The 26,229-nt window shown below is 51.0% G+C and overlaps 1 protein-coding gene across 3 annotated transcripts in view; it reads right to left on the bottom strand.

The window, feature by feature from the left end:
- Positions 1-249: 249 nt before the first annotated feature.
- GFI1B (growth factor independent 1B transcriptional repressor) overlaps positions 250-26,229 on the bottom strand; it is a 35,261-nt gene continuing 9,281 nt past the window's right edge. The window contains exons 2-11 of one of the 3 annotated variants that reach the window (XM_032162708.2): positions 17,829-17,850; positions 16,591-16,786; positions 15,237-15,371; positions 12,995-13,329; positions 5,095-5,214; positions 4,454-4,591; positions 3,349-3,620; positions 2,618-2,755; positions 1,909-2,074; positions 250-1,065 (exon numbers count right to left, since the gene is read on the bottom strand). In XM_032162708.2, coding sequence (XP_032018599.1) covers positions 887-1,065; positions 1,909-2,074; positions 2,618-2,755; positions 3,349-3,620; positions 4,454-4,591; positions 5,095-5,194 — 993 coding nt within the window. In that variant the 5' untranslated portion in view covers positions 5,195-5,214; positions 12,995-13,329; positions 15,237-15,371; positions 16,591-16,786; positions 17,829-17,850 and the 3' untranslated portion in view covers positions 250-886. Of the gene's footprint in view, positions 1,066-1,908; positions 2,141-2,617; positions 2,756-3,348; positions 3,621-4,453; positions 4,592-5,094; positions 5,215-12,019; positions 12,544-12,994; positions 13,330-15,236; positions 15,372-16,590; positions 16,787-17,828; positions 17,851-26,229 lie in introns of those variants that run through there. The other 2 variants (XM_032162710.1, XM_032162707.2) reach the window with 2 other exon arrangements.

Below are 26,229 nucleotides of genomic sequence, written 5' to 3'. Positions count from 1 at the left end.
CACAGGAAACGGATACCGCCCCAGCTGCACTAGCCTTGCCCACCCCTGTGGTCTTGCCGCATGGGTCCCTTCTGCTTGCTACCGGCTCGTCAGCAGGTCTGTGCACGTGGGGGCTGAGGACAGGTCTCCACAACTTGCCTATGAGCACCTCCATGGCTTTCTCTGCTCTTCAAGCCTCCCACCATCACTCCCCAAAGCCTCGTGCAGTCCTCATAGGCACTTAATAAATGCTACTCACATGGCAGCAAATCTGTATCTTTAATTTTATTGACAGCAATTGGGAGAACAGGCTTTTGACAGCAATAACTGCCAGTTTCTCCAGCCTCATGGCCTGGTTGTAGAGCTGGAATCCCCAGTGGCCAGCTGAGTGCTGGTCGGAAGTCGGGGTCAGCCAGCACATCTGGCCAAAGCAGAGGGGGTGCCAGGCCTCTGACTGGGGTGGGAGGCAGCTCCGACTCTGCCTGTTACAGCCAGAAAGAGGCCCGCTAAAATCCAAGGTGACCAGGTCCCAGCTCAGTGGGCAGCAGGCAGGTGGAGGGTCTGTCTGTGGGTCCCAGCTCTGGTCTACTCTTGGCATCCCTGTCTCCCTGGGGGTATTCTAGCTTTCCGTGCTCTGCTAGAGGAAGGCACCTGAGCACACCTGGAAACAACGTGTGCTCAGAAAGACCCAGCCAGGCTCCCACACTTGGCAGCAGAAGAAATGTTGATCCAGAGAGGGAAAGTGACTTGCCCAAGGTCACACAGCAATTTCATGAGTCTCAAAACAAGCTGGAAGACTCCTGTCCAGTCCCACCTCCAGGAGACTGGAGATTTGGGCATGTGAGGCTGGCCTCCAGGTGACAGGACCGCAGGGCAGGCTGGCCAGGAGCTGGGGGCCGGCGCAGCCTCACTTGAGATTGTGCTGGCTCTCGCGGTGCCGCCGCAGGTCCACCTTGCGCTGGAAGCCTTTGGTGCACAGCTCACAGCTGAAGGGCTTGAAGCCTGTGTGCTTGCGGCTGTGGGTGATGAGGTTGGAACTCTGGCTGAAGGCCTTTCCGCACACCTGGCACTTGTGAGGCTTCTCACCTGCAGGGAGGGCAGCGCAGCACAGCAAGGGCGGGGTCAGGGCCTCCCCACCAGGCCTGCCGCTCCCCTGCCCCCCACCGGGTTCATTTTCCAATACCTGCCTATGTTTTCTCTCATGGCCAACTCACATTCACTTTAGAAAATAATTAGAAAAGAGAGAGAAGCGAAGATACAACTTGGACCCTCCTCCCACCCCTACTGGATTATAGGGTGGTTAGGGGCAGCTGCCGAGTCATCTTGTTTATCAATACATCTCCAAGCCTGGTATACCTGGCACAAAAGAGGCGTTCAGCTAATAGCAAGGAGGGAATGGATGAGCAAGTGAACGAATGAAAGAGTGTATGAATGAATAAGCAAATGAATGAGTGAACAAATGAATGAGCAAATGAGTGAGCGAATGTGTGAATAAATGAGCAAATGAGTGAATGAGTGAACAAATGAATGAGCAAATGAGTGAATGAGTGAACAAATGAATGAGCAAATGAATGAATGAACAAATGAATGAGCAAATGAGTGAGTGAATGTGTGAATAAATGAGCAAATGAATGAACGAATGAGCAAGCGAGTGAGCGAATGAGTGAACAAATGAATGAGCAATTCGCCTGCTAGTCTCACGTCTGCCATGAGATCACCAGTGTTGAGATTTTGCTGTTTCCTCCCTGTATTTTTTCCATGCATTAAGTGCACTTAAGTAGCACAGGTGCCCAGCCCTCCATCAGCAGTGGCCTTTGACTTTGTAACTAGACCCCACCCCCAGCCTCACGCTGAGGGCCTCTGATGCATCTCTCAGGGAAAGGTAGGGGTGCTCTGCCCAGGGGGCACAGGCAGGTGAGACTCACTCACCCGTGTGGATGTAGGTGTGCTTCTTCATGTCCGACTTCTGGTGGAAACGCTTGCCGCAGAACTGGCAGGGGTAGGGCCGCGTGTCTGAGTGGATGAGCAGGTGGGTGGACAGTGTGGAAGAGCGCTTGAAGGCCTTGCCGCACATGCGGCACTCGAAGCTGCGCTCCTGCCGGAGGAAATGAGGCCCCGGGGGGTCAGGCGCAGGCTCAGGACTGGACCCGGCCGGGATCCCCTGCGGAACAGGACACTCCGTTGGGGCGGCCTGGAGGAGCAGGACCGGGGGACCCCTCATCTCTGCCTCTGAGGTGAAACTGGGGCTTGGAGCCTCATTGGTCTCCTGCGGGATTTTTCCTTGTAATCTTCACGGTATCTCGCTCAAAATAAACCTCAATAAATGTTCGTTGATTGACTGATGGACTGACTGATCTCAGAGGTTTTTTAGGGGTTCACATTTCATGACCATTAACCCAGAGTGAGTTCCTTGAGGCAAGGATGGTTGTGGTCTGCACAGTGGTTTAGTTAAGAGTCTGAAGTCTGTTAAGGGCAGGTGTTGGAGACCCAGACCCAAGGAGGTGGGTACTAGGGGACCCCTCCCAATCTCTGTCACCCCCAGGGGCAGGAGGAGGGACCCAGCCGCAGCCCCCAGGCTCCCTGGGGAAGCACAGAGAAGGAGTGGGGCTGGGAGTCCTGTGCTGGGCCAGGTGCCCACCTGGGAGTGGACGTGCATGTGCTGCTCCAGGCTCACAGCGTGGCCGAAGGTTTTGCCGCAGATGTCACAGGCGAAGGGCCGGGTCCCACTATGGGAGCGTCGCACATGCACTTCGAGCCCGTGAGGGGTGGAGAAGACCTGGGAGCAGGGGCAGTGTGTGAGGCCACTGGGGGCTGCAGTGACAGGGACAGGCCTGGGGTCCCATGGTCTCTTCCCTGCCCAGCTCTGGCCAAGGCTGAGTACACAGAGGAAGGGGCACTGGATTGCCAGTTGTGCTGCTTGCTTGCTGTGTGTCCCCGGGAGGTCCGTTTGCCTCTCTGTGGCTCAGTCTCCCTTCTACAAAGTTGGATGTGAGAGAGGGGATCCGGAGCCCCCTCCTTGCCTCATCTAGAGGCTGAATAGCCCAGTGGTTAAGACCTGGGAGTTGGCCAAAGCTGAATTTGAATGCTGGTTCTGATATCTACTTGCTGTCTGATCCTGGAAAAGTGACTTAACCTCTCTGAACCTTAACCTTTCATCTGACTCCTGGCATTCATGCCTGTCAATTGCTTAGCACAGGGCCAGACACGTGGTCAGAGCTCAATGAATGGTGATGAGGATGAACGTTTTGAATCCTTAATCCCACCAGAGCCCCAACATTGACAGCACAGGGAATGCCCAGAGCTGCCAGTGCGTTGAGAGGAAGTGCAGAGAGGAGGGCCCAGGTGCCCACCACACCCCCCGCTGCCCACCTTGTTGCACTTCACGCAGTGGTACGCGTCCATGCCCGGGGAGTAGCGGAGGCTGAAGTCCAAGGCAGGCTCAGTGCTGGGCACCAGAGGACTGCCGTACAGGCTGACGGAGTGCTCCAGGAAGGCTGACTGCATGGTGGAGGGGGCCTGCCGGTAGCTGTGGCCATAGGTTGAGGCCAAGGTGTCCCAGGAGAAGCTGGGCTTGTAGAATGGGGGTGAGTCGGACAGTGGAGAATCCCCATCCTGGGGTCGGGACAGCACAATGGGGCCCTCTGTGGAGATAGGGACACAGGCCTGGTTACTCATTTAAACACAGGGGGCTGGGCATGGTGGGTGGCTCACGCCTGCAATTCCAGCACTTGGGGAGGCCGAGGCAAGTGGATCACTTGAGGTCAGGAGTTCGAGATCGGCCGGACCAACATGGTGAAACTCTGTCTCTACCAAAAAATACAAAAATTAGCCAGGCGTGGTGGCTCACGCCTATAATCCCAGCTACTAGGGAGGCTGAGGCAGGAGAATCACTTCAACCCGGGAGGCGGAGGTTGCAGTGAGCTGAGATCGCGCCACTGCACTCCAGCCTGGGCAACAGAGTGAGACCCTGTCTCAAAAAATAAAATGAAATAAAATAAACACAGGGCACCCACTTCCCACCATCCTCTACCACCCACCACCACCTTCATCACCTCATGTGGAGGGTTTCAGGGTGTCAACCCAAATACTTACTGCCAGGGATGTGTGTGTCCTCACTGTGGCTCCTCAGCGTTTCCAGCCCGGAAACTCCCCCAGCCTCACTCCACAGTGCTCACCTCACTCCACAGTGCCCACCTCACTCCACAGTGCCCGCCTCACTCCACAGTGCCCACCTCACTCCCTGCATGGACCGGCCCAGCTGCTGCTTCTGGCCTCTTCCCCCACCTAGCCCACATCCGGGAATCAGCTCCCTGTCTGGGAGGCCCAAGCAGAAGCCACAGAGCCCAGGCTGCATCCAGTGACTTCGTGGGTCCTTCCTGACTCCAGGGCCCCAAGGGGCCCTGCTGCAAGAGTCCCTTCATCCTTCCTCCCCTTGGCACTCCCTGGGGAATGACAGTGGGTCACAGCAGAGTACCTGGTGCCGGGACCATCCTGGCCAAGTTCTGGTCCTGCTCCAGCTCCGGCTCTCGTTTGAGGTTGGTCCAGTCCAGGCACTGGTTTGGGAATAGGGTGCTGAGGACAGGGCCGTTGCTTGGGGCCTGGTCTCTGGGCACTGTGGGGAGATAGGACCATCAGCATCAATAGCCACAGTTTCTGGGAAGCCCAGAGGGAGCAAGCAGGGCATGCCCTTCCTAGGAGGAGGAGGCCCAGAGAGACAGCCACTTGCCGCTGCTTCTGGCGGCTCACACTCCCGGGCTCTGCCCACAGCAGGGGACAGTGAGAAGAGGCCAGGAGGAGACCCTGGGAAGACTTTGGACCAGTCCGTTTTTCTGAGCAACCCAACTCCAGCCCTAGACTGGGCCTCCAGTGAAGGCCCCACATGCCAGTAACTGAGTACTGGCTCCAACCCGACACTCTCGTCTCCCCAGCAGGGCAGAAGGGATGAGGGCATCACTCATTCGTCTACTCCTTTCATCTGCAACCCACATTTACTGCACTCCTGCTTCCAGACTTGGAAGAAGAGGCTGCTGCAGGAGGGACGCTGCTGCACCCTCATCACGCAGAGCAGAGAGCCCTCCGTGGGTGCAGCAGGCGCCAGCCTGGGCTCTGACTCACCCGGGGTAAGGGCAGGAGGCCAGAGCGGTTCATCCTCCTGCACACGGGGCTGGTGGTAGGTGTGAGCCTTCTTGCTCTTCACCAGGAAGGAGCGTGGCATTTTCAGTGTGCACCCCACACCTGCAATGGGGAGGGATGGGAGCGGTTAGGAAGGACAAGAGAACAATACTCCTCCGTATCTCAGAACCTCCTTCAGAGATCAGGCACCAGCTATACTGGAGGCCACTGGAACAGTGGCCCCCAAAGTTCATGTCCATCCAGAACCTGTGAATGTGACCTTATTAGCAATAGGGTGTTTTTGCAGATGTAATCAAGTTATGATGAGGTTATTCTGGGTTAGGATGGGCCCTCAATCCAAGATGACTAGTGTCCTTATAAGAAGATGGAAATTTGGACCCAGAGACACAGACACCCAGGGAGAACACCATGTGATGATAACAGAGCAGAGAGTGATGCTTCTATCAGCCAGAGAATGCCAGGCAGTGCCAACAGCCGCCAGAACTCAGAGAGGGGCATGAAACCCTCTCCCCTGGAGTCTGCAGAAAGAACCCACTTTGTGGACACCTCAATTTTGGATTTCTAGATCCCAGAACCGTGAAAGAATAAATTTCTGTTGCTTTTAAGCCACCTGTTTATGCTATTTTGTTACGGCAGCTACAGATCCTAACTTCCCCCACTGCTCCTTCACCAGGAAATGAATGCATCACCCCCTAGAAAACGCTCAGACAAGCCTGCTCCCATTGGCATGATCTGGGCAGCAATGGAGCAGAAAAGGAAAGGCAGGGGCTGGGGTCTCCCTCTGTGACACACGGTGGACCCCAATTCTAGAAAGCTACATTTGGGTACCAGTGAGATTCACCTTCAGAGGCCATAGAAACAGGTGGTCTGAGCTTAGGTTTTGGAATCAGCGGTTCGTGGGTTAGAATCTCAGCTCACTTGCTGTGCAATTTGGGACAGACACTTAACCTCTCTGGGCCTATTCCCTTTGCTGTAAGGGGGGATGTCCAGGCTTGCAGTGCTGACAGGTGCATCACAGGTGCTCAGTGTCTATCACAGAGGGCTCTGGCAGAGAAGCTCCAGCAAACGAGGGGACATTGCCAATCCACGTGCTCCTGCAAGCCGCAAGCCACTGCCGCCAGAGCACGGCTGCGCCTTGTCCACAGCCCTGGCCCAGAGTCTGTTCCCTAGAGAGACAGGGGCTTTCTCTCTCTGAGGAGTGGGGTGGGGGGACTCAAGACCTGAGAGGACCCCCCACTCCACTGCACCTGGAGGCCTGAGGTTTCATGGACACAGGGGAAGAGGCGGACATCCCCCAGCTTCCGTGGGCAGCCCAGCGTCACTACTGACCCCACCAGTCAGGGAGTTGGGGAAGAAACCAAGGACCACGTCAGTCAAGGGACCATCCCAGGCAGAGTCAGGGAGTGACAGGGGTGGACCAACTTGACCACCCCAGGACTCCTGGCTTCCCCTGCAGAGCCCTCTGGAGCTGAGAGCCCCGCCTGGCCCCCAGAATGGTTCACATCCCTGCACTCAGCCTGTGAGGCTCCCCCGGGGACTCTGGAGAGCATCTTCTGGTGGTCCTCTATCCTTTCTGCCCCCATGCTGCACCCAGGCCAACACCAGGCCCATGCCTGAGGCCTCGGAGGAGTCCCATTCCCCCACCCCTTGGGCCAGCCGCCATGCCAGGCTGCAGGGGTGATAGGGTCCAGAGAAGGCGGGAAAGGGATCACAGCTGCTTCAGAACAGCAGTGAGGGCCTGGGAGATAAGGCCTTGGCCCAGGAGCAGGGTGGGAGGTGGGAGATTAGAGAATGCAGCTTGGAAAAGGGCCAGGGACTCACCCCTTCCCCAAGGGGATGACACAGAGCCAGGCAGAAGAGGGTCCCGACTGTGCCCAGGCCTGCTTCCCCCGGCCCAGAGCCTGGGGGCATCAAGAGTTTGGACTGGGGGCTCTGCACAGGAGGCCAAGCTCAGGCCCAGCCCTTGCCTGCTGTAAGGCTCGTCACTGAGCCTCAGTGTCCATATCTGCTAAATGGGGATCCCAATCCAACCCCACGGGATTGTGGGGAGCGAGAAAGGACCTTTATCCATCGGGAGCGAGTGTGGGAGGTGCTCAGCATGTGCTCCCCCGCATCCCAGCACCCAGCCCACTGCAGGTGCATTCAAAGGACGGGGTGAGCCCTGTGCCAAGGACTGCAGCAGCCCCCCGGAAGCCAGGGCTGCGCTCAAGGCCCTATACTCGCTGAGCTCTAAAATTAGTAGAAAGGACCTTGAAGGCCTCTGGGGTCCCTTCCCGCGGTCAGATTCTCGGCTCTCTGAATGCAGGCTCGGGCCGGGGGCAGCCCACTGCCTTATCTCCCAGGGACACGTCTTCCTCCTCTTGCCTCCTCCCCCTCCCTCACCAGGGCTCCCCACAACCCCCTTCCTTCCCGCTTCTAATTCTTCTTTGCTTCAAGAAAGTCCATGGGGAGGCCAGACCCTAGGGAGAGAGGAGGGGACCCGGTGAGCAGGAAGAGGGCTGGGGTGCGGGGTTCCCCTTGTACTTTGTTTTGAGGGGGCCTGTGAGGGTCATGGTTTGCCTATCAAAATATCAAAAGATGATCTTTTTTACGCATAATATTTATGAGGAAAGCAACTAGAACCAAAGGTACTCGCTGAGGTTTCTGCGATAGAAGAGGCCCTGGTCAAACCTTCTGGCAGGGGGCTGCTTAGTCTGCCTTGTTTATTACACCTTTAATGCTGATGCTTAATCCAGATGCTGAGTCCCGCTGCTGTCCCATTTTATAAAGGAGGAGCTGAGGCCTGGAGGGCTCAGGACTCTGGGGCAGAGTGGGCAGGGAAGGACTAGGGTCTGTCTGGCCCCAGGCCTTCATGCTCTTGACTTTCAGCCCAGGAGGTGGTCAGTTACTCGGTGCAGACTGGGTACCAAGTGCTGGGCAGTGCCCGGCACTGTCTTCTCTCTGCAGAGGGAGTGGAGCCGATGTGCTAAGGAAGAAAACAGCAGTTTGAAGCTCCCTCATGTGACTGTGTCAAGCAGTGTCTTCCCAGGTTGCAGGTGGGAAAACTGAGGTGTAGAGAGGACAGTGACTCAGACCCAGGGCTCCTGGCCTGTTAGGATTTTACTCTCAAGCCACTGTGCCACCCAGCACTGTCAGAGGTCCTCACAGCACCCGGGGAACACCGCCTGCAGCACAGAGGGAAATGTGGGGTGCTGGGGCAAGAGGGGAGAAAAATCAGGCCGGTGCAGTGGCTCACACCTGTAATCCCAACACTTTGGGAGGCCGAGGCGGGCAGATCACGAGGTCAGGATTTCGAGACCAGCCTGGCCAACACAGTGAAACCTCGTCTCTACTAAAAATACAAAAATTAGCCAGGCATGGTGGCGCTCGCCTATAGTCCCAGCTACTCAGGAGGCTGAGGCAGGAGAATCGCTTGAACCCGGGAGGCAGAGGTTGCAGTGAGCCGAGATCGCATCACCACTGCACTTCAGCCTGGGTGACAGAGCCAGACTCCGTCTCAAAAAAAAAAAAAAAAAAAAAAAAAAGAAGGGAAAAAATCAAACCCTCTGGCCCTCAAGTCTTTTCCAGGCTCCTAAAAGACCCACATGGCTCCTGAAGAGTCTTGGTGGGGCCAGGCCAGGGACAGACTTCCCTTCAGGAAGCATTGGTCTTCCCCTGGGCTCAGGGCCCAAGGAGACCTCAGGTCAACTGACTCTAACCCCGGGCCCCACAACAAGGACACTTTCTAGTGCTCATGAGCCCTGGCCAAGCACCTTTCACTTAGGCACAGGGCAAGGTGGGGCTGGCCTCTGGGGTTCTCCAGCTTCAGGAAGGTGATTCTCGTGCTTATTCCAGTGATCTCCCCTGAGCCCCACACCCCCTTTCTTGCCTCCCCCCAGTGTGCTCTCCCCTGAGCTTGGCAAGTGACAGTGACACAGCCAACGCCACGGCCAAGCCCTCCGGCTCACAGAGGGGCCAAACGCACCTGGCGAACTTCCTTTTGGCCCCTGTTAGGAGAGTTGTTTTTTTTTTTTTTTTAAGAAAAAACAGGAACCAATCACCTATACTGTAGTTAATTAACAACCACTTGGTTTTGATTCACATGAACTCCGTTCTGAGAAAGAGCTAAGAGCAGAGATTATGAAAGCAGCTCAGGATTTCTTCATAAAACAGAGGCCTTGATGGTATCGGAACTGCGGAAAGAGGCCCACTGTTAACATCACTCCATAACCCTGATCCTGATAGGGTCCCCCCGACCCTGAGTCACAATCTCAGTCAGTGCTTCTTGAAGACAGGCGACCCTGCACCCTGGCAGGAGCCAGCACCCTAACTTCCAGTTGGACTTGGGTCAACAGGCCTGTGATGTCCCTGTAATGAGGCCCCTTTGTTGCCCAAGGAGTTGAGTCTGATTTGGGGTCCTGGAGCTTGTGACCGCATCAGCCATCAACCTGGGGCTTGGTTTTCCTATCTCTTAAAAGGGACGGTTGGGCTAAGAGATTTCTAAACTTCCCTTTTGCTCTAAAATCCCATGTAGAATTCGTTGACCTTCAGTGAGAGATTGAACCACCTTGACTAAAAGACTTGTCACTCGGGTTCCCCTTTTGGGAGGGTTGGGTAAGACTCAGCTGGTTCTCAGGGTCAGCTACAGAGAACCCTTTTGACTTCCTTTATGTTTAAAGACTCAAGGGAGGCCGGGCATGGTGGCTCACGCCTGTAATCCCAGCACTTTGGGAGGCCAAGGCAGGTGGATCACCTGAAGTCAGGAGTTCAAGACCAGCCTGGCCAGCATGGGGAAACCCCGTCTCTACTAAAAATACAAAACTTAGCTGGGTGTGGTGGTGGGCACCTGTAATCCCAGCTACTCGGGAGGCTGAGGCTGGAGAATCACTTGAACCCAGAAGGCAGAGGTTGCGGTGAGCCCAGATGGTGCCACTGCACTCCAGCCTGGGTGACAGAGTGAGACTCTGTCAAAAAAAAAAAAAGATTCAAGGGGAAAACAAGACTTGTCCGTGAGGAGTCGGGGGAAAATGAGCCCAGGTCAGGGTCAGGCCCGGGGCCCCAGCAGAAAGTAATAATCATCATCATCACCATCATTATTATTATTATTTTGAGACAGGGTCTCACTCTGTCACCTGGGCTGGAGTGCAGTGGTTTGATCTTGGCCCACTGTAACCTCCACCTCCCAGGCCCAAGCGATCCTTCCATCTCAGCTTCTCGAGTAGCTGGGACTACAGGCATGCACCACCACACTTGGCTAATTTTTGTATTTTTTTGTAGAGATGGGGTTTTGCCGTGTTGCCCAGGCTGGTCTAAATCATTATTTTTATTTGAAATTTAGAAGGAGTTCTCAAATGTCTCCTCCAAAGCTCAGAGAATGCAATGTCAAAAGTGAGTGAATCTACTTCTGGGTATAGACCCAAAATCATTGGAAGGGGAGCCTCAAAGAGATATTTGCATAGTCATGTTTACAGCAGCACTATTCACAATAGGCAAAAGGTGGAAGCAACCCAGGTGTTCATGGCAGATGAATGTCCAAACAACATGTGGTCTGTGGCCAGATTTAGTGGCTCACACCTGTAATCCCAGCACTTTGGGAGGCTGAGGTGGGCAGATCACCCGAGGTCAGGAGTTCCAAGACCAGCCTGGCCAAAATGGTGAAACTCCGCCTCTACTAAAAATACAAAAAATCAGCCAGGCATGGTGGTGGGTGCCTGTAATCCCAGCTACCCAGGAGGCTGAGGCAGGAGAATCTCTTGAACCCGGGAGGCAGGGGTTGCAGTGAGCCAAGATCGCACCATGGCACTCCAGCCTTGAGCCAGAGACTCTGTCTCAAACAAACAAACAAACAAACAAAATGTGGTCTAGACATACGATTGAACGTTATTTGGCCTTAAAAAGGAAGGAAATGCTGGTGCATGCTACAACATGGATGAACCTGAAGGATTTATGCTAAGTGAAATAAGCCAGGCACAAAAGGACAAATACTGTGTGATTCCTCATATGAGTCCCTAAAATAGGCAATTTCATAGAGACAGAAATAGATAGAGGTTGCCAGAGGTGAGGGGAAGGGAATGGAAGTGACTGTGTAATAGGTATGAAGTTTCAGCTTTACGAGATGAAACAGTTCTGTGGGTGGATGGTGGTGATGGTTGCACGGCAATGTGGATGTACTTAATACCGTTGAATGGTATACTTGAAAATGGCTAAAACGGTAAATTTTATGTTATATGTATTTTATCAAAATAAAAAGACAACCGAGTGAATGAAACTCTGCATATCTCTATATTATAGACTAAAGCAGCTCCCATTGGCTTGAATTCCTGGCAAGGAACACACGAAAAGCCTCTCTCTAGACTAAGAGTGGGTGGTGTTTGCTGTTGTTTCAACCAAGGGTCTGGATATTGTGGCACAGACAGTGAAGAATCCCATTTGATCAGGCTGCTTTCCCTGGGTGATCTGGAGCCATCTGGTCCCAGAGCCTTTGAAAATCCTTGTACTGTCCAATAAGATTCCCACCCACCCTACCCTGCCCTCCTGAAAGCTTTGGGGCAATGGTCTGCACTGGTTTTGAGTGATTCCATTAATCAAACCTAAACCAGGTATAGCTCTCCAATGTTCCCCAAGAACTCTCTTCAGGAAGACCAAAACCTGACAGAAAGAGCAAGGGGAATTACGCATTTTCTTGTCCAAAGAATTCCTTCTGCAATACTTCTGAGGACAAGAAACTTGACACTTTGCTAGACTTGGAAGAAATATTCTACCTGTTGCCTACTAAGAAACATGCAGGCGCGTCCAGGCGGTCAGGTGCAGCTCAGCTAGCTTCTAATATCTACCAGACTCATGCCCACAGATTGTAATTGAATTTGCTCCCTAAGAACTCACGAAAGCTGTGGACTTTCTCCCCAGAAAAATGTACACAGGCACATACCCACGGCAATTCTGCAGACCTCCTCTTCACAAGTCCTATTTTAGAGTGAACATGTCTCCCCAGATGCCTTAACACTTAAACTTGTTTTTTTCTCCAAAAATAGGTGGAAAGGGCTAACAACAGTCACAGGGAAAGCAGAGCTGAAACAGTACCTCTCCATGGTCGGTCCTATTGTTCCTGGAGCCTGGGCAGTGTGTGGGAGAGGGCAGCCCTGTCATCTCCCTTTAGTAGGCTCTGGAGAGGAGAGCGCCTGACTCTCAAAGTGTCCCGGGAATTGGCTGGGCACAGTAGCTAATGCCTGTAATCCCAACACTTTGGGAGGCCAAGGCGGATGGATCATTTGAGGTCAAGAGTTCGAGACTATCCTGGCCAACATGGTGAAACCCGTCTCTACTAAAAATACAAAAATTAGCCGGGCATGGTAACGCGCGCCTGTAATCCCAGCTACTTGGGAGGCTGAGGCAGGAGAATCGCTTGAATTCGGGAGGCAGAGGTTTCAGTGAGATCGCACCACTGCGCTCCAGCCTGGACGACAGAGTGAGACTCTGTCTCAAAAAAAAAAAAAAAAAAGTGTCCCAGGAACTTTAGTCAAGTCCCCAAAGTCTGGGACTGTCTCCGAGGGGGAACACAACTCAGGCACTTGGAAGTGTGTCTCCCTGAGCACTGCCCAGGTCCCCGGGACAGCTGGGTTGTGGGTATGACTTTGTGCCCGAAGGTGATGTCTGTCAGCCTAAAATCAAATTTTGAAAAGTGTTTCTGTGCAGCCGGCAAAGGTGCAATTCCTAGCACAGTGGCTCAGACGAGGCTACGTCCTCACCCTGTTTCTCCCTTGGCTCCTTGCCCTCCAGAGCTTTTCCAGCCCATCTCGCCTTTCCTAGGACTGCAGAAGGAGCCAGGGAGCCTGCTGTGAAGCCACCTGCGGCGCACAGGCACATTTCAAAACAAAAGCGCAGAAACGCATCCTCCAGCACTCACCTGCCCGGAGCTGTCCCTGGCCTGGGTTCTACCGGAGCTTCCCGAGGTGGGAACTGCAAAGCTTCTCTCGGGACTGGCCTCCACTCTGTCAACTGTGTGACTCTTTGCACAAATAGATACTTCTCCTTTTTTCTCTGTCTCTCTGTGTGTTTTTCCTCTTCTGTTCCCCTCCCTGATTTTCAATCTGATTATTTGTGTCAAAATCTGGCGGTGAAGAAGCAGCCAATGAAGAGAGCGCGGGAGCTCAGCCGTATTTGCTTATCAAAACTTTCCAGGACACAAGACTTCGAATTCTCATTTCTAACCCTCGACACTTGGAGCAGCACGCTTTCTCTCTGCAGAGAAATTCAGAATTTCGCTGGAAATTTTGAATAACATCTGCACAAAAAGAAAGTGATGGCTAAATTATTAAATTTTAAAAATTAAAGTTAAAAAAAGCGCTAACTTATAAAACTCGATTTTGCATAGAGAAGTCATCGCTCTTTGGTTTTTTTCTTCTTTCTTTTCTCTTGCCTTTTTTCTTCCTTCCCTCCTTCCCTCCTTTTCCTTCCTTCTCTTCCTCCTTTCTTTCTTCCTCCCTCCCTCCCTTCTTCCTTCCCTTCCTTATTTTCCTTCTTCCTCCCTCCTTCCTTCCTTCCCTCCCTCCCTCTCCTCCTCTCCTCTCTCTCTCTTCCCTCCTTTCCTCCCTCCTTTTTTCCCCGTTTTTCCCTGCCTCCCTCCTCTCTCCCTCCTCCCATCCCTCCCTCCCCAAGTTCAGCACCCTGAGGCTTGTGAGAGCCAGGCTCGTGCAAAGCCCCTAGTTCCCGAGCCGGCCACATGCAGAGAGGCCCCTCTTGTCCTTGCAGAGGTCACATTTCAGAAGAAACATCAAATTTGCATTTCCCCCAGATATGACCTTTGAGCGGGTAGAGGCACCCTGGAGGTGTGGCAGTGAGTTCGGAGGCCAGGAGACGCTCGGCCTGCTGAAGCTGCCATACAGATTGAAGGCCAGGTGCCAGAGCCCGCGTGTGCCGCCCTCTGGTGGCAGACAAAGTGATGGGGAGGCCAATGGGGGCCTCTGGGGTGTCCCATTGATTGGGGTGGGGAGTGAGGGCGGGAAAGCTTGGCTGAGCTGGCTGGGGCATTTCTTCCCATTTGGCAGGCCGTCCCATCACCTGGCTCCCCACCTTCTCCTTCCTCCTCTGGCCCCCGCCTCCTCCCGCTTGCGGGATGACTGATTTATTTCAGAAGGTTTTGCATAAGATGAGAACGCCACAAACGCAGCACTGTTAGGCTACTTTGCCTGCTCTTCCAGCCCGGGTGCTGGAGAGATTATGTTTCCCTCATAAAGAAAACAAGTCTGGTGACAGGAAGCCCCGATTTAAACTGCAAGTCCAAGGTTCAAAATGAAGAAAAATGGGTGTTTCAGGCGAGGTCTTTCTTCTGGGCCAGCCCTAGAGCTCCAGCCAGGAGGACACAACCCTGTGGTCACCAGGCCTCAGTAATGCTGGGGTGTCAGTCCCAGCCCCAGGCCACAGACAGCAGACCACTGCTCCCAGCCCTGTGGCCTCTCTTGGTGGAAAAAACATCTTTTTAAAAAATTATTATTGACCGGGCACAGTGGTTCACGCCTGTAATCCCAGCACTTTGAGAGGCCGAGGCAAATGAGGATCACTTGAGGTCGGGAGTTCAAGACCAGCCTGACCAACATGGAGAAACCCCATCTCTACAAAAAATACAAAATTAGCTGGGCGTGGTGGCATATGCCTGTAATCCCAGCTACTCAGGAGGCTGAGACAGGATAATTGCTTGAATCCGGAAGGCAGAAGTTGCGGTGAGTCCAGATCGCAACATTGCACTTCAGCCTGGGCAACAAGAGCAAAATTCTGTCTCAAAAAAATTATTATTATTATTTTCTTAGAGACAGGAGTTGGCTTTGTAGCCCAGACTGGAGTGCAGTGCTGCAATCATAGCGCACTGCAGCCTCGACCTCCCTGGCTCAAGAGATCCTCCTGCTTCAGCCTCTTGAGTAGCTGGGACTACAGGCGCACCACCATGCCTAGTTAATTTTTTTTTTTTTAGAGATGGGGTCTTGCTATGCTGTCCAGGCTGGTCTAAATCATTATTTTTATCTGAAATTTAGAAGTTCTCAAATGTCTCCTCTAAAGTTCAGAGAATGCAATGTCAAAAGTGAGTGAATCCACTTCTGGGTATAGACCCAAAATCATTGGAAGCAGACTCGAAGAGATATTTGCACACTTACATTTATAGTGGTACTATTCACAATAGGCTGGTCTTGAACTCCTGGCCTCAAGTGATCCTCCTGCCTCAGCCTCCCAAAGTGCTGGGATTACAGGCATGAGCTGCTGTGCCCAGCCAGGGACACATCTTGAGTATTCTGTGGATGTTGCACATTGCCAACAATCAGCTAGAACTGTTTGTCATTATGCAGAAAACTTAAAACATTCTCTCCAAGTCAACAAGTCCCCAGTTTCCTCATGCTCTCACTTCCTTATACACACATACCCACATTTTGCTACTGTAAACCAGCGTGTCATTTTCCGTGAAACATGATTTTATGGAAGTGCTTCCTAATTCATTTGCAGCCTTTATTGACATCTTTAATGGTTCCACGTGTTTCATGGTTTATCTCACCAAACACTTCCTCCACTTGTTTAGGGTGTTTTCTGATAGGAAGCTGCTATACCAGGCACTTGCAGTTCAACTGCTGTTCTAAGATTGTAATCCCACTTTAGGGTCCCTACCTTCCCCCATGAGTAACTGATGCAGGGACGGCCTTCCCAGACCCAGACCAGGGACCAGCCTGCAGATGAAGCCACCCAGGCTCCCCTTGATGGGAGAGAAGCGGCCAGGCAGCCAGTCCCCTGGCATAGCAGTTGAAGCCAGGAGTTCCCAGCCAGCCTCACCCAGGCCCTTACAGCCCTGGACTTCCCATGCTCTGTGTCCCCTCCAGGGCTGCCTGTAAAGCTACCAGCACTTCCCTTAGTGAGCAGCCCTGGAGTCAACACCTTCATTTAGTCTCTCCCAAGAGCTAAATCACTTCCGCATTCCCATTAACAGTTCATTTAACAGTTATCACTGGGTACCTTTCGTGTATCAGCTCTATCCTTCCCTCCCTTATCACATGTGTATCGAGTGCCCACAAAAGGCACCACATGCTGGGGTTTCAAACAACAGCTGGACTTTACATGTTCCTTCCTGGTCTAGAGGGTAGGAAAGAGCAACCTGAAATTTACAATTTCGGGTGCAAGCGCTGTGATATAAACATAGTATACAAAAGAAGCCTGGGGCATTTGGAAATGGACCCAGGCTTGGGGGGTTGGTGAAGGAAGTGATACCTAAGTTGATGCCTAGGCTAAGTTAGTTGGGAGCGGGAAGGTAGGGAAAAGTGTCTCAAAGAGGAACAGCATGTGCTAAGAGCTGGAGGTCCCCTGAAGGGAGCCGACAGCAGCCAAGTTCATTAGGGAAGAAACTCAGAGACTGAAGGAAGGGGAGGGAAGGTTAGGACATTTGAGAGCTGAGCCTAGACAGAGAAAAAGAACAAAGATTAGGAAGATTCTTCCCTGGTTTAAAAACCTTCAATAAGTTCCCTTTACCTTTAGGACAAAAATCTCAGCTTCAGAGATCGGTACTCCATGTTTTTCACAATGTCGGCACCCTTTCAGATAACGGCACTTTTCCAGATGTGAGTTGCAGAAAGTTTCGAAAAGATGGGGTCTTGCTCTGTAGCCCAGGCTGGTAGGCTGGTCTTGAACTCCCGGTCTCAAGCAATCCTCCCAAGCCCCTGAGTAGCTGGGATTACAGGTGCATGCCACCGTGCCCAGCTCAGAAACCCAATTTAAACTCATTTAGTAACAACAATGAAACAATTAATTCGTGTCACAGAAAATTTTCAGCTTCTGACATGGTTGGATCCAGATGCTCAAATGATACTGTCTGGAATCTCACTCATTCAGGTCATTGGCACTTCTCGTGAAGTAGACCTGTTGTCTACAGGATTTGGCCCACCCGTGACAACCCTTGGATTCCCGTCTTGCTCGGTTACTCATGGGGCCTCACTTGCTTTTCTGTGAGACTGGTGGTTTCTTAAGGGCAAAAATGTCAATGGGGTCCTCTGTCTGTGGACAACGGGCGTGGGCCGGGCCTCGGCACACGCTGGCCTGCAGGGACCACAGCAGGGCTGAATACATGGGAACCACCACTGCTAAGGCCAGGCCACGGGCCCTCTATAAGGACAGCTCGGGCAGGTGCAGGTGGCTGGGGAAGCTCTGTGCGGGCGTCGTGGGAGCTTGGGGGTGAATGTTCTGTGCTGGGTGGCACCAGGGCTACGACAGTCCCAGGCATCAGCTGTGTGAACTTGGGCAGCTTCTGACCTTGGCCCAGAACAGCCACAGAATGTGACGGTCATGAGCTGAACCCAACAGTCCTGGGAATGGGACAATGGACCCGGTGGTCCCTGCCCTCCAGGGGCTCCCAGAGAGCCAGCTGGGCATTGGGGCCCGTCTGCTCTATGTACATCTTGGTGCCAGAAAAGTGCCTACTGGCTCTGTCCCGCTGCGAGTGTGCTGAAGGGTGGACAGCAGTGGGCAGCAGGCCAAGTAGGAAACGTCCACCTGGTCATTGGCGGCTAAGGACCTCTTTCCAGGTCCAGGCTCCTTGCCGGGGGCTGCAGGCAGTCGACGTTCGGGAAGCCAGCTTGCAAACCCTGCCTGTCATCGGGGCTGGCACTGCCCTCCGATTCCCCGCCCTCCGACTCCCCGCCCTAGGACCCAGGCGCTCTGCTCCACACGGGAAGCAATTCACCGTCCCACCACACAGTGGCACTCCTGCCTACCTTTCCTCGAACAAAAACCAGCCTGAAAAAAGTGAAAATAATTATCTGTGTACAGATACGTGCTGTTTAAATCACAAGAGTAATATATGATCGGAGTTGAAATAAGAAAAAGAAGAATATGCACCTCTGTCCCATCCCCATTAACTATTTTTTCATTGAGACAGAGTCTCACTCTGTCGCCCAGGCTGGAATGCAGTGGCTCCATCATGGCTCACTGCAGCCTCGACCGCCTGGGCTCAAGCGATCCTCCTGCCTCAGCCTCCCAAGTAGCTAGGACCATAAGCACATGCCACCACACCCAGCTAATTTTTGTTTGTTTGTTTTTGAGACGGAGTCTAGCTCTGTTGCCTAGGCTGGAGTACAGTGGTGCAATCTCGGCTCACTGCAACCTCCACCTCCCAGGTTCAAGTGATTCTCCTGCCTCAGCCTCCCGAGTAGCTGGGATTACAGGCGCCCACCACCACGCCCAGCTAATTTCTGTATTTTTAGTAGAGAAGGGGTCTCACTATGTTTGTCAGGCTGGTCTCGAATTCCTTATATCAAGTGATCTGCCCGCCTTGGCTTCCAAAAGTGCTGGGATTACAGGCATGAGCCACTACTCCTGGCCACCTGGCTAATTATTTTTTAAAAATTCTGTAGAGACAGGGTCTTGCTCTATTGTCCAGGTTGGTCTCAAACTCCTAAGTCCAAGAGATCCGCCCACCTCGGCCTCCCAAAGTACTGGGTTTACAGGCGTGAACCACCACACCCAACCCCAATTTTTTTTTTTTTTTTTTTTAGACAGAGTCTTGCTTTGTCACCCAGGCTGCAGTATAGTGGCATGATCTCAGCTCACTGCAACCTCTGCCTCCCCAGTTCAAATGATTCTCCTGCCTTAGCCTCCCTAGTAGCTGGCATTACAGGCACGTGCCACCATACCCAGCTAATTTTTGTATTTTTAGTGGAGACAGGGTTTTGCCATGTTGGCCAGGGTGGTATCAAACTCCTGACCTCAAGGGATCTGCCCACCTCAGCCTCCCAAACTGCTGTGATTACAGACGTGAGCCACCATGCCCGGCCAATAGTAACGTTTTTGAAGTCTATTTATCTTGTTTCTTTCTCTCTCGCCCTCTGTCTCTCTTGCCCCCTTTCCCTCCCCGCTTCCCTTTCCCTCTCTTGACGACACTTGTATGTGTTTATAATGCTTCAATTCAGATTAATCCACGTTGACCCTTTGCTTTTGAGTAACCACACAGCAGATGACAACTCCCCCAGCTTGGAAGTTAAACCCTTCAACCCTCCTGCCTTAGGGAATCTCAGATGGGGAAGGGCAGTATTCGGGCGGGAGGCTATGGGGTGAGGTTTGGGGTGCATCCACTTCTCGAAATGGCTGGTGTGCCTCAGAGAAGCATGGAAGGAGTGTGGGGGGACACAGGCATCTTGGGTGGGAGTCAGGGACTCTGGGTGCAGGCGAAGTACAGGAGAGCGTTCAGGCCACAGGCCTGCCTGAAGCCCCCCAGAAACCCTGGCAGGGGTGTCAAACCCATGGGCCCCACTTCTAGATTTAGGAAATAAGAAGATTGAGAAGTCCATCTGGGCTGGGCGCAGTGGCTCATACCCATAATCCCAGCACTTTGGGGGCTGACGTGGGAGGGTTGCTTAAGCCCAGGAGTTCAAGACTGGCCTGGGCAAAATAGTGAGTTATTATTTCTCAGCAGAAATATTCAACAGCTGACTATAAAACTCTGCCCTTTGTCTCTTTAACTGGATGGTTAAGAGCAGTCTTGGTTGCGGCAGGGTTAGGGTTAGGTGATGTCGGCTTGATTCTTAACGGGTGAGTGGTGCTAATTTACATGGCAGGTTGATTATTAATGAAACACCTGACATTTGGTTACCGCCCCATAAACTCTTGATGACTTCCGCATTGGTGTTCTCCGTAGAGACTCACGGAAATCCCACTCTGAGGCTGCAGAGATGAAGGAGGAGCGAATGAAAGTTTGTTGAAGCTTACCCTGGGCCAGACAGGGTGGAGGGGCTTTATACGCCTCATCTCTTAGTCCTTTGGAGCATTTTGCCGCAGGAAATTACTGAGCATATGATGGAAAACCAAGAACCAACCCCCAGGCAGGGCTGGCACCATGGTCAACCACATAAGTAGGGGCAATCCGCCTGATCCACTAGGGCACAGACACGCCCCCCCAGCCAACCTTTTCTGATGAGCACCACACTGCACGTTACAGATCAGGAAGCGTGGCCGTGGATGCATGCAACTCTGTGCTCTTCCCAACAAGCTCTCTCTCTGTGTGTGTGAGTGCGTGTGTGTGTGTATGTGTGTGTGTGTGTGTGTGTTCATTAGCCAGACTTAGGAGGGTACAAATCTCCCAGTGGGTCCTCACCTCTCCAGTCAAGCCCCTTCGAGTAGCACCCCCAGCAGGTGCTGGCCTGGTGTCTGGGCAGGTTCAGCAAACAGAGGAGCTTGCTGTGGCTACTGATGGGGAGAGGCCTTGTCTCCTGTCTGGGTCAGGGAGGCTTGGACCCAGGGCTTAGCTTCAGTCTCCAGACCCAGGAAGCAACGCCTCAAAGGAACATATAAGGAAATGAAGAGCACCGTGGGAAGACTTCAGAGAATGCGCACCCCTTTGCAGAAGACTTGGAAATAAAAAACCCATTTGGGAAAGATCCCTGTCTTCTCCCATCGATGCGGTTCCATCTCAACACTGATCAGCACTAAGAATGTGCTGGAAGGCGGGAGGCCGAGATGGGGGGATCAACACCAGGGAGCCCTCCAGCAGCCAGGATTTGCACGCGATTTACATCTATTTTGCATGTACCAGCTGCCTTCGGAGATTTTAAGTGTTTCATGAAAATTCCCCTGAAGGATGCACATTGTTCTCTTCCTGCTGCTTTTTAGCAACCCATGAGAGTCGGGGTGATGAAAAGAGGTTCCTTTCACCAAGGATGATGGAGATGCTGGGGAGAGTGGGCTTGTGAAAGTGGTCTGTTAACGCATTTCTGCAAGATGAATCATTTGCAGTTTTAAAGGGGCACTTGTAATAAGCTCATTTGGAAAACAGGAAAGAGTCCTTTACAAATCATCGCACCCAGTTCCAGCAATCCCACGCATGGGTATAGACCCAAACGCACCGAAAGGCACGCGGAGAGATCTTTGCACACCCATGTTCATAGTAGTGTTATTTACATCAGCCAAAAGGTAGAGGCAACCCAAGTGTCCGTGACAGATGAATGCATACACAGAATGTGGTTTGTCCATACGACAGCGTATTATTATTTAGCCTTAGAAAGGAATGAGGCTGTGACACAGGCAACAACCTGGATGAACCCTGAGGACGTTATGCTAAGTGAAATACGCCAGTCACAAAAAGACAAATACAGTCATTTCATTTACCTGAGTCACCTAGAGTAGTCAAAATAATAGAGACAGGCCGGGCGCAGTGGCTCACGCCTGTAATCCCAGCACTTTGGGAGGCTGAGGCAAGCGGATCACCTGAGGTCTGGAGTTCAAGACCTGCCTGGCCAACATGGCAAAACCCAGTCTCTACTAAAAATACAAAAAAATTAGCCAGGCCTGGTGGTGCGCGCCTGTAGTCCCAGCTACTCAGGAGGCTGAGGCATGAGAAGCGCTTGAACCCGGGAGGCAGAGGTTGCAATGAGCCGAGATCGTGCCACTGCTCTCCAGCCTGGGAGATAGTGAGACTCTGTCTCAAAAAATACATAAAGTAAAATAAATCATAGAGACAGAAAGTGGAATGGTGGTTGCCGGGGGTTGGGGGACAGGCGAGTGGGGAGTTTGTATTTAGTGGGGACAGAGTTTTGGTTTTGTGAGACGAAAAAGTCCTGGAGATGGATGGTGTTGGTGGTGGTTGTGGAATGATATGAACGTACTTAAGCCGATGCCACTGAACTATATGCTTAAAAATAATTAGGATAATAAATTGTATGTTCTGTGTACTTTATAACAATTAATTGATAAAAACCACAAAACCTCCATGCCTCTGAGGCCTTCATTTTCACAGATGGGGAAAGCAGAGGTACAGGGGGGTGAAGTAAGATCTAGAACCCAGGGAATGTTCCTACCTTGTGATTAGGAGCTCAGACTCTTCTTACCGAATATTCTAATTATATTTTGACCTTCAAATATTTTTTAACATTTATATTATATAAAATTTCAAGCAAAAAAGCGAATTAATCTTATCTAATGAACACCCCAATATCTACTACCTATATTCAACAATAGTTAGCATCTGCCAAATATGCTTTCTGTCCCCTATGCATATCTAAGTGTATACAATTATATTTTACTTTAATAAAACGTTAAAAATACATATATTGCAGCCCAGGCATAGTGGCTCACACCTGTAATCCCAGCACTTTGGGAGGCTGAAGTGGGAGGATTGCTCGAGCCCAGGAGTTCGAGACCAGCCTAGGCAACGTAGTGAGACCTCGTCTCTACTAAAAAAAATTTTTTTTTAATTATCCAGGTGTGGTGGCATGCATCTGTAGTCCCAGCTACTCAGGATGCTGAGGCAGAAGGATCACTTGATCCTGGGAGATAGAGGCTGCAGTGAGCTATGATCACCAGTGCACTCCAGCCCAGGTGACAGAGCAAGACGCTGTCTCAAATCAAAAAAAAAAAAAAAAGAAAAAGAAAGAATGGCCGGGCACCGTGGCTCACGCCTGTAATCCCAGCACTTTGGGAGGCCAAGGCAGGTGGATCATTTGAGATCAGGAGTTTGAGACCAACCTGGCCAACATGGTGAAACCCCATCTCTACTAAAAATATAAAAAATTAGCCGGGCGTCCATCTGGGATGTGGGGAGCGCCTCTGCCTGGCCGCCCTATCTGGGAGGTCTACCACAGAGGCCAGACGCAATGTGGGGGCTGGACGTGGTGGCTCACGCCTGTAGTCCTAGCACTCTGGGAGGCCGAGGCGGGTTGATCACTTGAGGCTAGGAGTTCGAGACCAGCCTGGCCAACGTGGCGAAACATATGACAAATACAACAGACAAACCAACCAACCAACCCAGCGACAACAAAACAGGTCTACCCTGGAGTCATACTCTAATTTTTTCTATTTTCCTTCCTTTCTGTTCCTTTATCCCACTTTCTTTTTCTTCCTCTTCCTTCTCCTTCTTCTTTGTCAAATAGAGGATTGAGTTATTATCATTGATCCATACAAAGTCCCTCTCTCATTTATTTTCTTTAATTCCCACCCCTCACTTCTATTCCCCGTCTTCCCATGTGCAACCTTCCTAATATGTTTGATATGCATCTTTTTGTTTGTATGTATTTTTAGAAAATGTTTATTGTTTTGTGTGCAAAAAAAAAATTAATAAAAAAAAATTAGCTGGGCGTGGTGGTACATGCCTGTAATCCCAGCTACTCGGGAGGCTGAGGCAGGAGAATCACTTGAACCCGGAGGCAGAGGTTACAGTGAGCCGAGATTGTGCCACTGCACTCTAGCCTGGGTGACAGAGCAAGAGTCCATCTTAGAAAAAAAGAAAAAAGAAAAATATGTATACACACACACACACACACACACGTATATATGTGTATATATATAATAATAGATATCATGACATTTCACCCATACTGGAGCATATATCTCCTAAACATAAGGATATTGCTTCATACATAATCACACAACTACAATGTCATTATTGTACCTAAGAAAATTATCAATAGTTCCCAAATGTTATTGAATATCCAGTCTATATGGACATTTTTGCAGTTTCCCCCCGTTTTCTTCTATAGTTGCTCTTTTAGAATCAGGATCCAGCCAAGTTGCAAGCATTGCGTGAGTGTATTATGTCTTTAGCTTCCTTTATGATGGAACAGCACCCCCTGCCCCTTTCTTTTGATAATCATTTTTCCCCCTAAAAGGGCCCAGGCCAGTCCGGTAGAAGGTTCAGCATTTGGGATTTTCTCATTGTTTTGTCATGGTGCCATTTAACCTCTTCCTCCACCCGCTGTGTCTTAGTCCATTTTCTGCTGCTATAACAGGACGCCACAGACTGGGTCACTTATAAAGAAAAGAGATTTATTTGGCTCACAGTTCTGGAGGCTGGGAAGATTGAGGGGCCACATCTGGTGAGGGCTTTTGTGCTGCGTTATCCCATGGAGAAAGGCAGAAGGGCAGACAAGCACTGAAGACAGAGAGAGTATGGGTGGGGGCTGAACTTCCCTCCCCAAAGAACTAATTCTCTCCATGGTAACAGCATTAATCTACTGATGAGGGCATGACCGAATCACCTGTCAAAGGCCCTGCCTCTTAATTCCTTCCCAATGGCAATTAAATTTCAACATGAGTTTTGGAGAGGACATTCAAACCCTAGCACCCTGTGTCTTGGAACACATATTCCCATGGCAATGCCTATTCCTGAATAAACATTATTTTCAAGACCTCACCGTGTCTTGGAAGTCAGGGCCTAGGCTTGATTGGATTCAGATGAGATGTTTTAGGCACGGATACTTCACAGGTGATGCCATGGGCTTCACTGCATCGGGGGTATCCAACAATAGGTCGTCCCACCTTAGTGATGCTGAGTTTGGTTAAAGTGGTGACACCCAGTTCTCTCCATCGTAACTGAATTAAGAAGCAATCTGCGGGTTAGGACTTTGTCGCCAAGCAAATATCCTGTTCTCCACAGCCTCCCCTACTGGTTTCAGCATCCACTGCGGCTCCGTGCTATAATCAATTACATCACCGGTGGCTTCAAAACTATCATTCTTCCAATTCTATCATTCCTTGTACATTTATTATCTGTAAAGAAGAGCTTTCTCTCATTAGCTGGGGATGAACCACAGTTCTAAAAAATGAAAGTGTAAGTGATTTGTCTTCTCTCCTTAATTGCTGATGTTCATAGCAAGCTGATGTAATTGGGTGTTTTTCTTCTTTTTCCTTGTTCTTTTCTTTTCTTTTTCTTTTTGAGACAGGATCTCACTTTGTTGCCCAGGCTGAAGTGCAGTGGTGTGATCATGGCTCACTGCAGCCTCAACTCCTGGGGCTCAAGTGATTCTCCCACCTCAGCCCCCTGAGGAGCTGGAACTACAGGTACGTGCCACCACACTTGGCCAATTTTTTTTATTTCTTGTAGAGATGGGGTCTCACTAGGTTGCCCAGGCTGGTCTCAAACTCCTGACCACAAGCAATTCTCCTGCCTTGGCCTCTCAAAGTGCTGAGAAAGCAGGTGTGAGCCACTGTGCCTGGCTTATTTTTCTTGTCTATTCTCTTTTCCCCCTTAAACTTCAGCATTGCTATGAACTCATGGATTTTTTAAATAATTTAATTTAATTTTAATTTCTGGGATACATGCGCAGGATATGCAGGTTTGTTACCTAGGTAAACATGTGCCAGAACCCATGGATTTTTATTTATTCAACGTTTTACATTAAATTGCAGAAATTCTATTTTATGGCTCCTGTGGATACTATAACAATTGCATGTTGGGTGGCTTAAAACAACAGAAATGTATTGCCTCTCCATTCGGGAGGCTGGAAGTCGGAAATCAAGGTGTTGGCAGGATTGGTTCCTTCTGGAGTCTCCGACGCATGAGCTGACCCAGGCCTCTCTCCTGGTGCCTGCTGGCTGCGGGCAATCTTTGGCATTCCTTGGCCTGGAGCTGCGCCACTCTAATCTCTGCCTCTGCCTTCATGGGGCCTCCCACTCCGTGTCTATGTCTTTCCTGCTTCTGTCTTATATAAAGACACGGGACATTGGATTAGAATCCAGCTGGCTAATCCAAGATGGTCTCATTTTGAGATCATTAATTACATCTGCACAGACCTTTTTCCCAAATATGGTCACATTCACAGGTACTGAGGGTTAGGATTTGGACCTATCTTTTTGGGGGGCCAGTATTCAACCCACTACAGTTTCCTCACATTTTGTCACGGACAGCACATCCAGGCTGCTTTCTGTATGGGTCTGACATCTCCGCATCAATCTTCAAGCATGTCCTTGCTTTCTAACACAAGAAGGTGACCCACTTGTACTTCCCCTGCTGCATTTCTGGAAGCAGCCATTTCCTTCAGTCTAGTTCTATCTAGTGAGGGCTGGGATCTAAAGCCATGGCCAGGAGCTCTTGTTACCGGGCACCTGCCTCTGAGCTGTTTCAGTGTTCCGAACTAGGAAATGGATGCTTTTTAATTTATTTTTGTAATTATGACTTTGTCAATCTAAACAACACACAGAGAGAAAGACTCTCTAGAAGAAAATAATGTTTATTCAGGTATAGGCATTGCAATGGGAATATGGGTGCCATAATAAATTATTAATATGTACATATTCTGGGAGGTAAAGGAAGGCAAAGGTTTTTAAAGAAAAAATGAGGAGCAGCCTGGCCAACACGGTGAAACCCCATCTCTCCTAAAAATACAAAAATTAGCCGGGCATGGTGTCAGG

The sequence above is a fragment of the Hylobates moloch genome, unplaced genomic scaffold (genome assembly GCF_009828535.3).
Source record: "Hylobates moloch isolate HMO894 unplaced genomic scaffold, HMol_V3 SCAFFOLD_10, whole genome shotgun sequence".
Taxonomy (NCBI): Eukaryota; Metazoa; Chordata; class Mammalia; order Primates; family Hylobatidae; genus Hylobates; species Hylobates moloch.
Note: the sequence above shows the minus strand (reverse complement) of the source record. Positions and strands in the feature narration are given on the sequence as shown.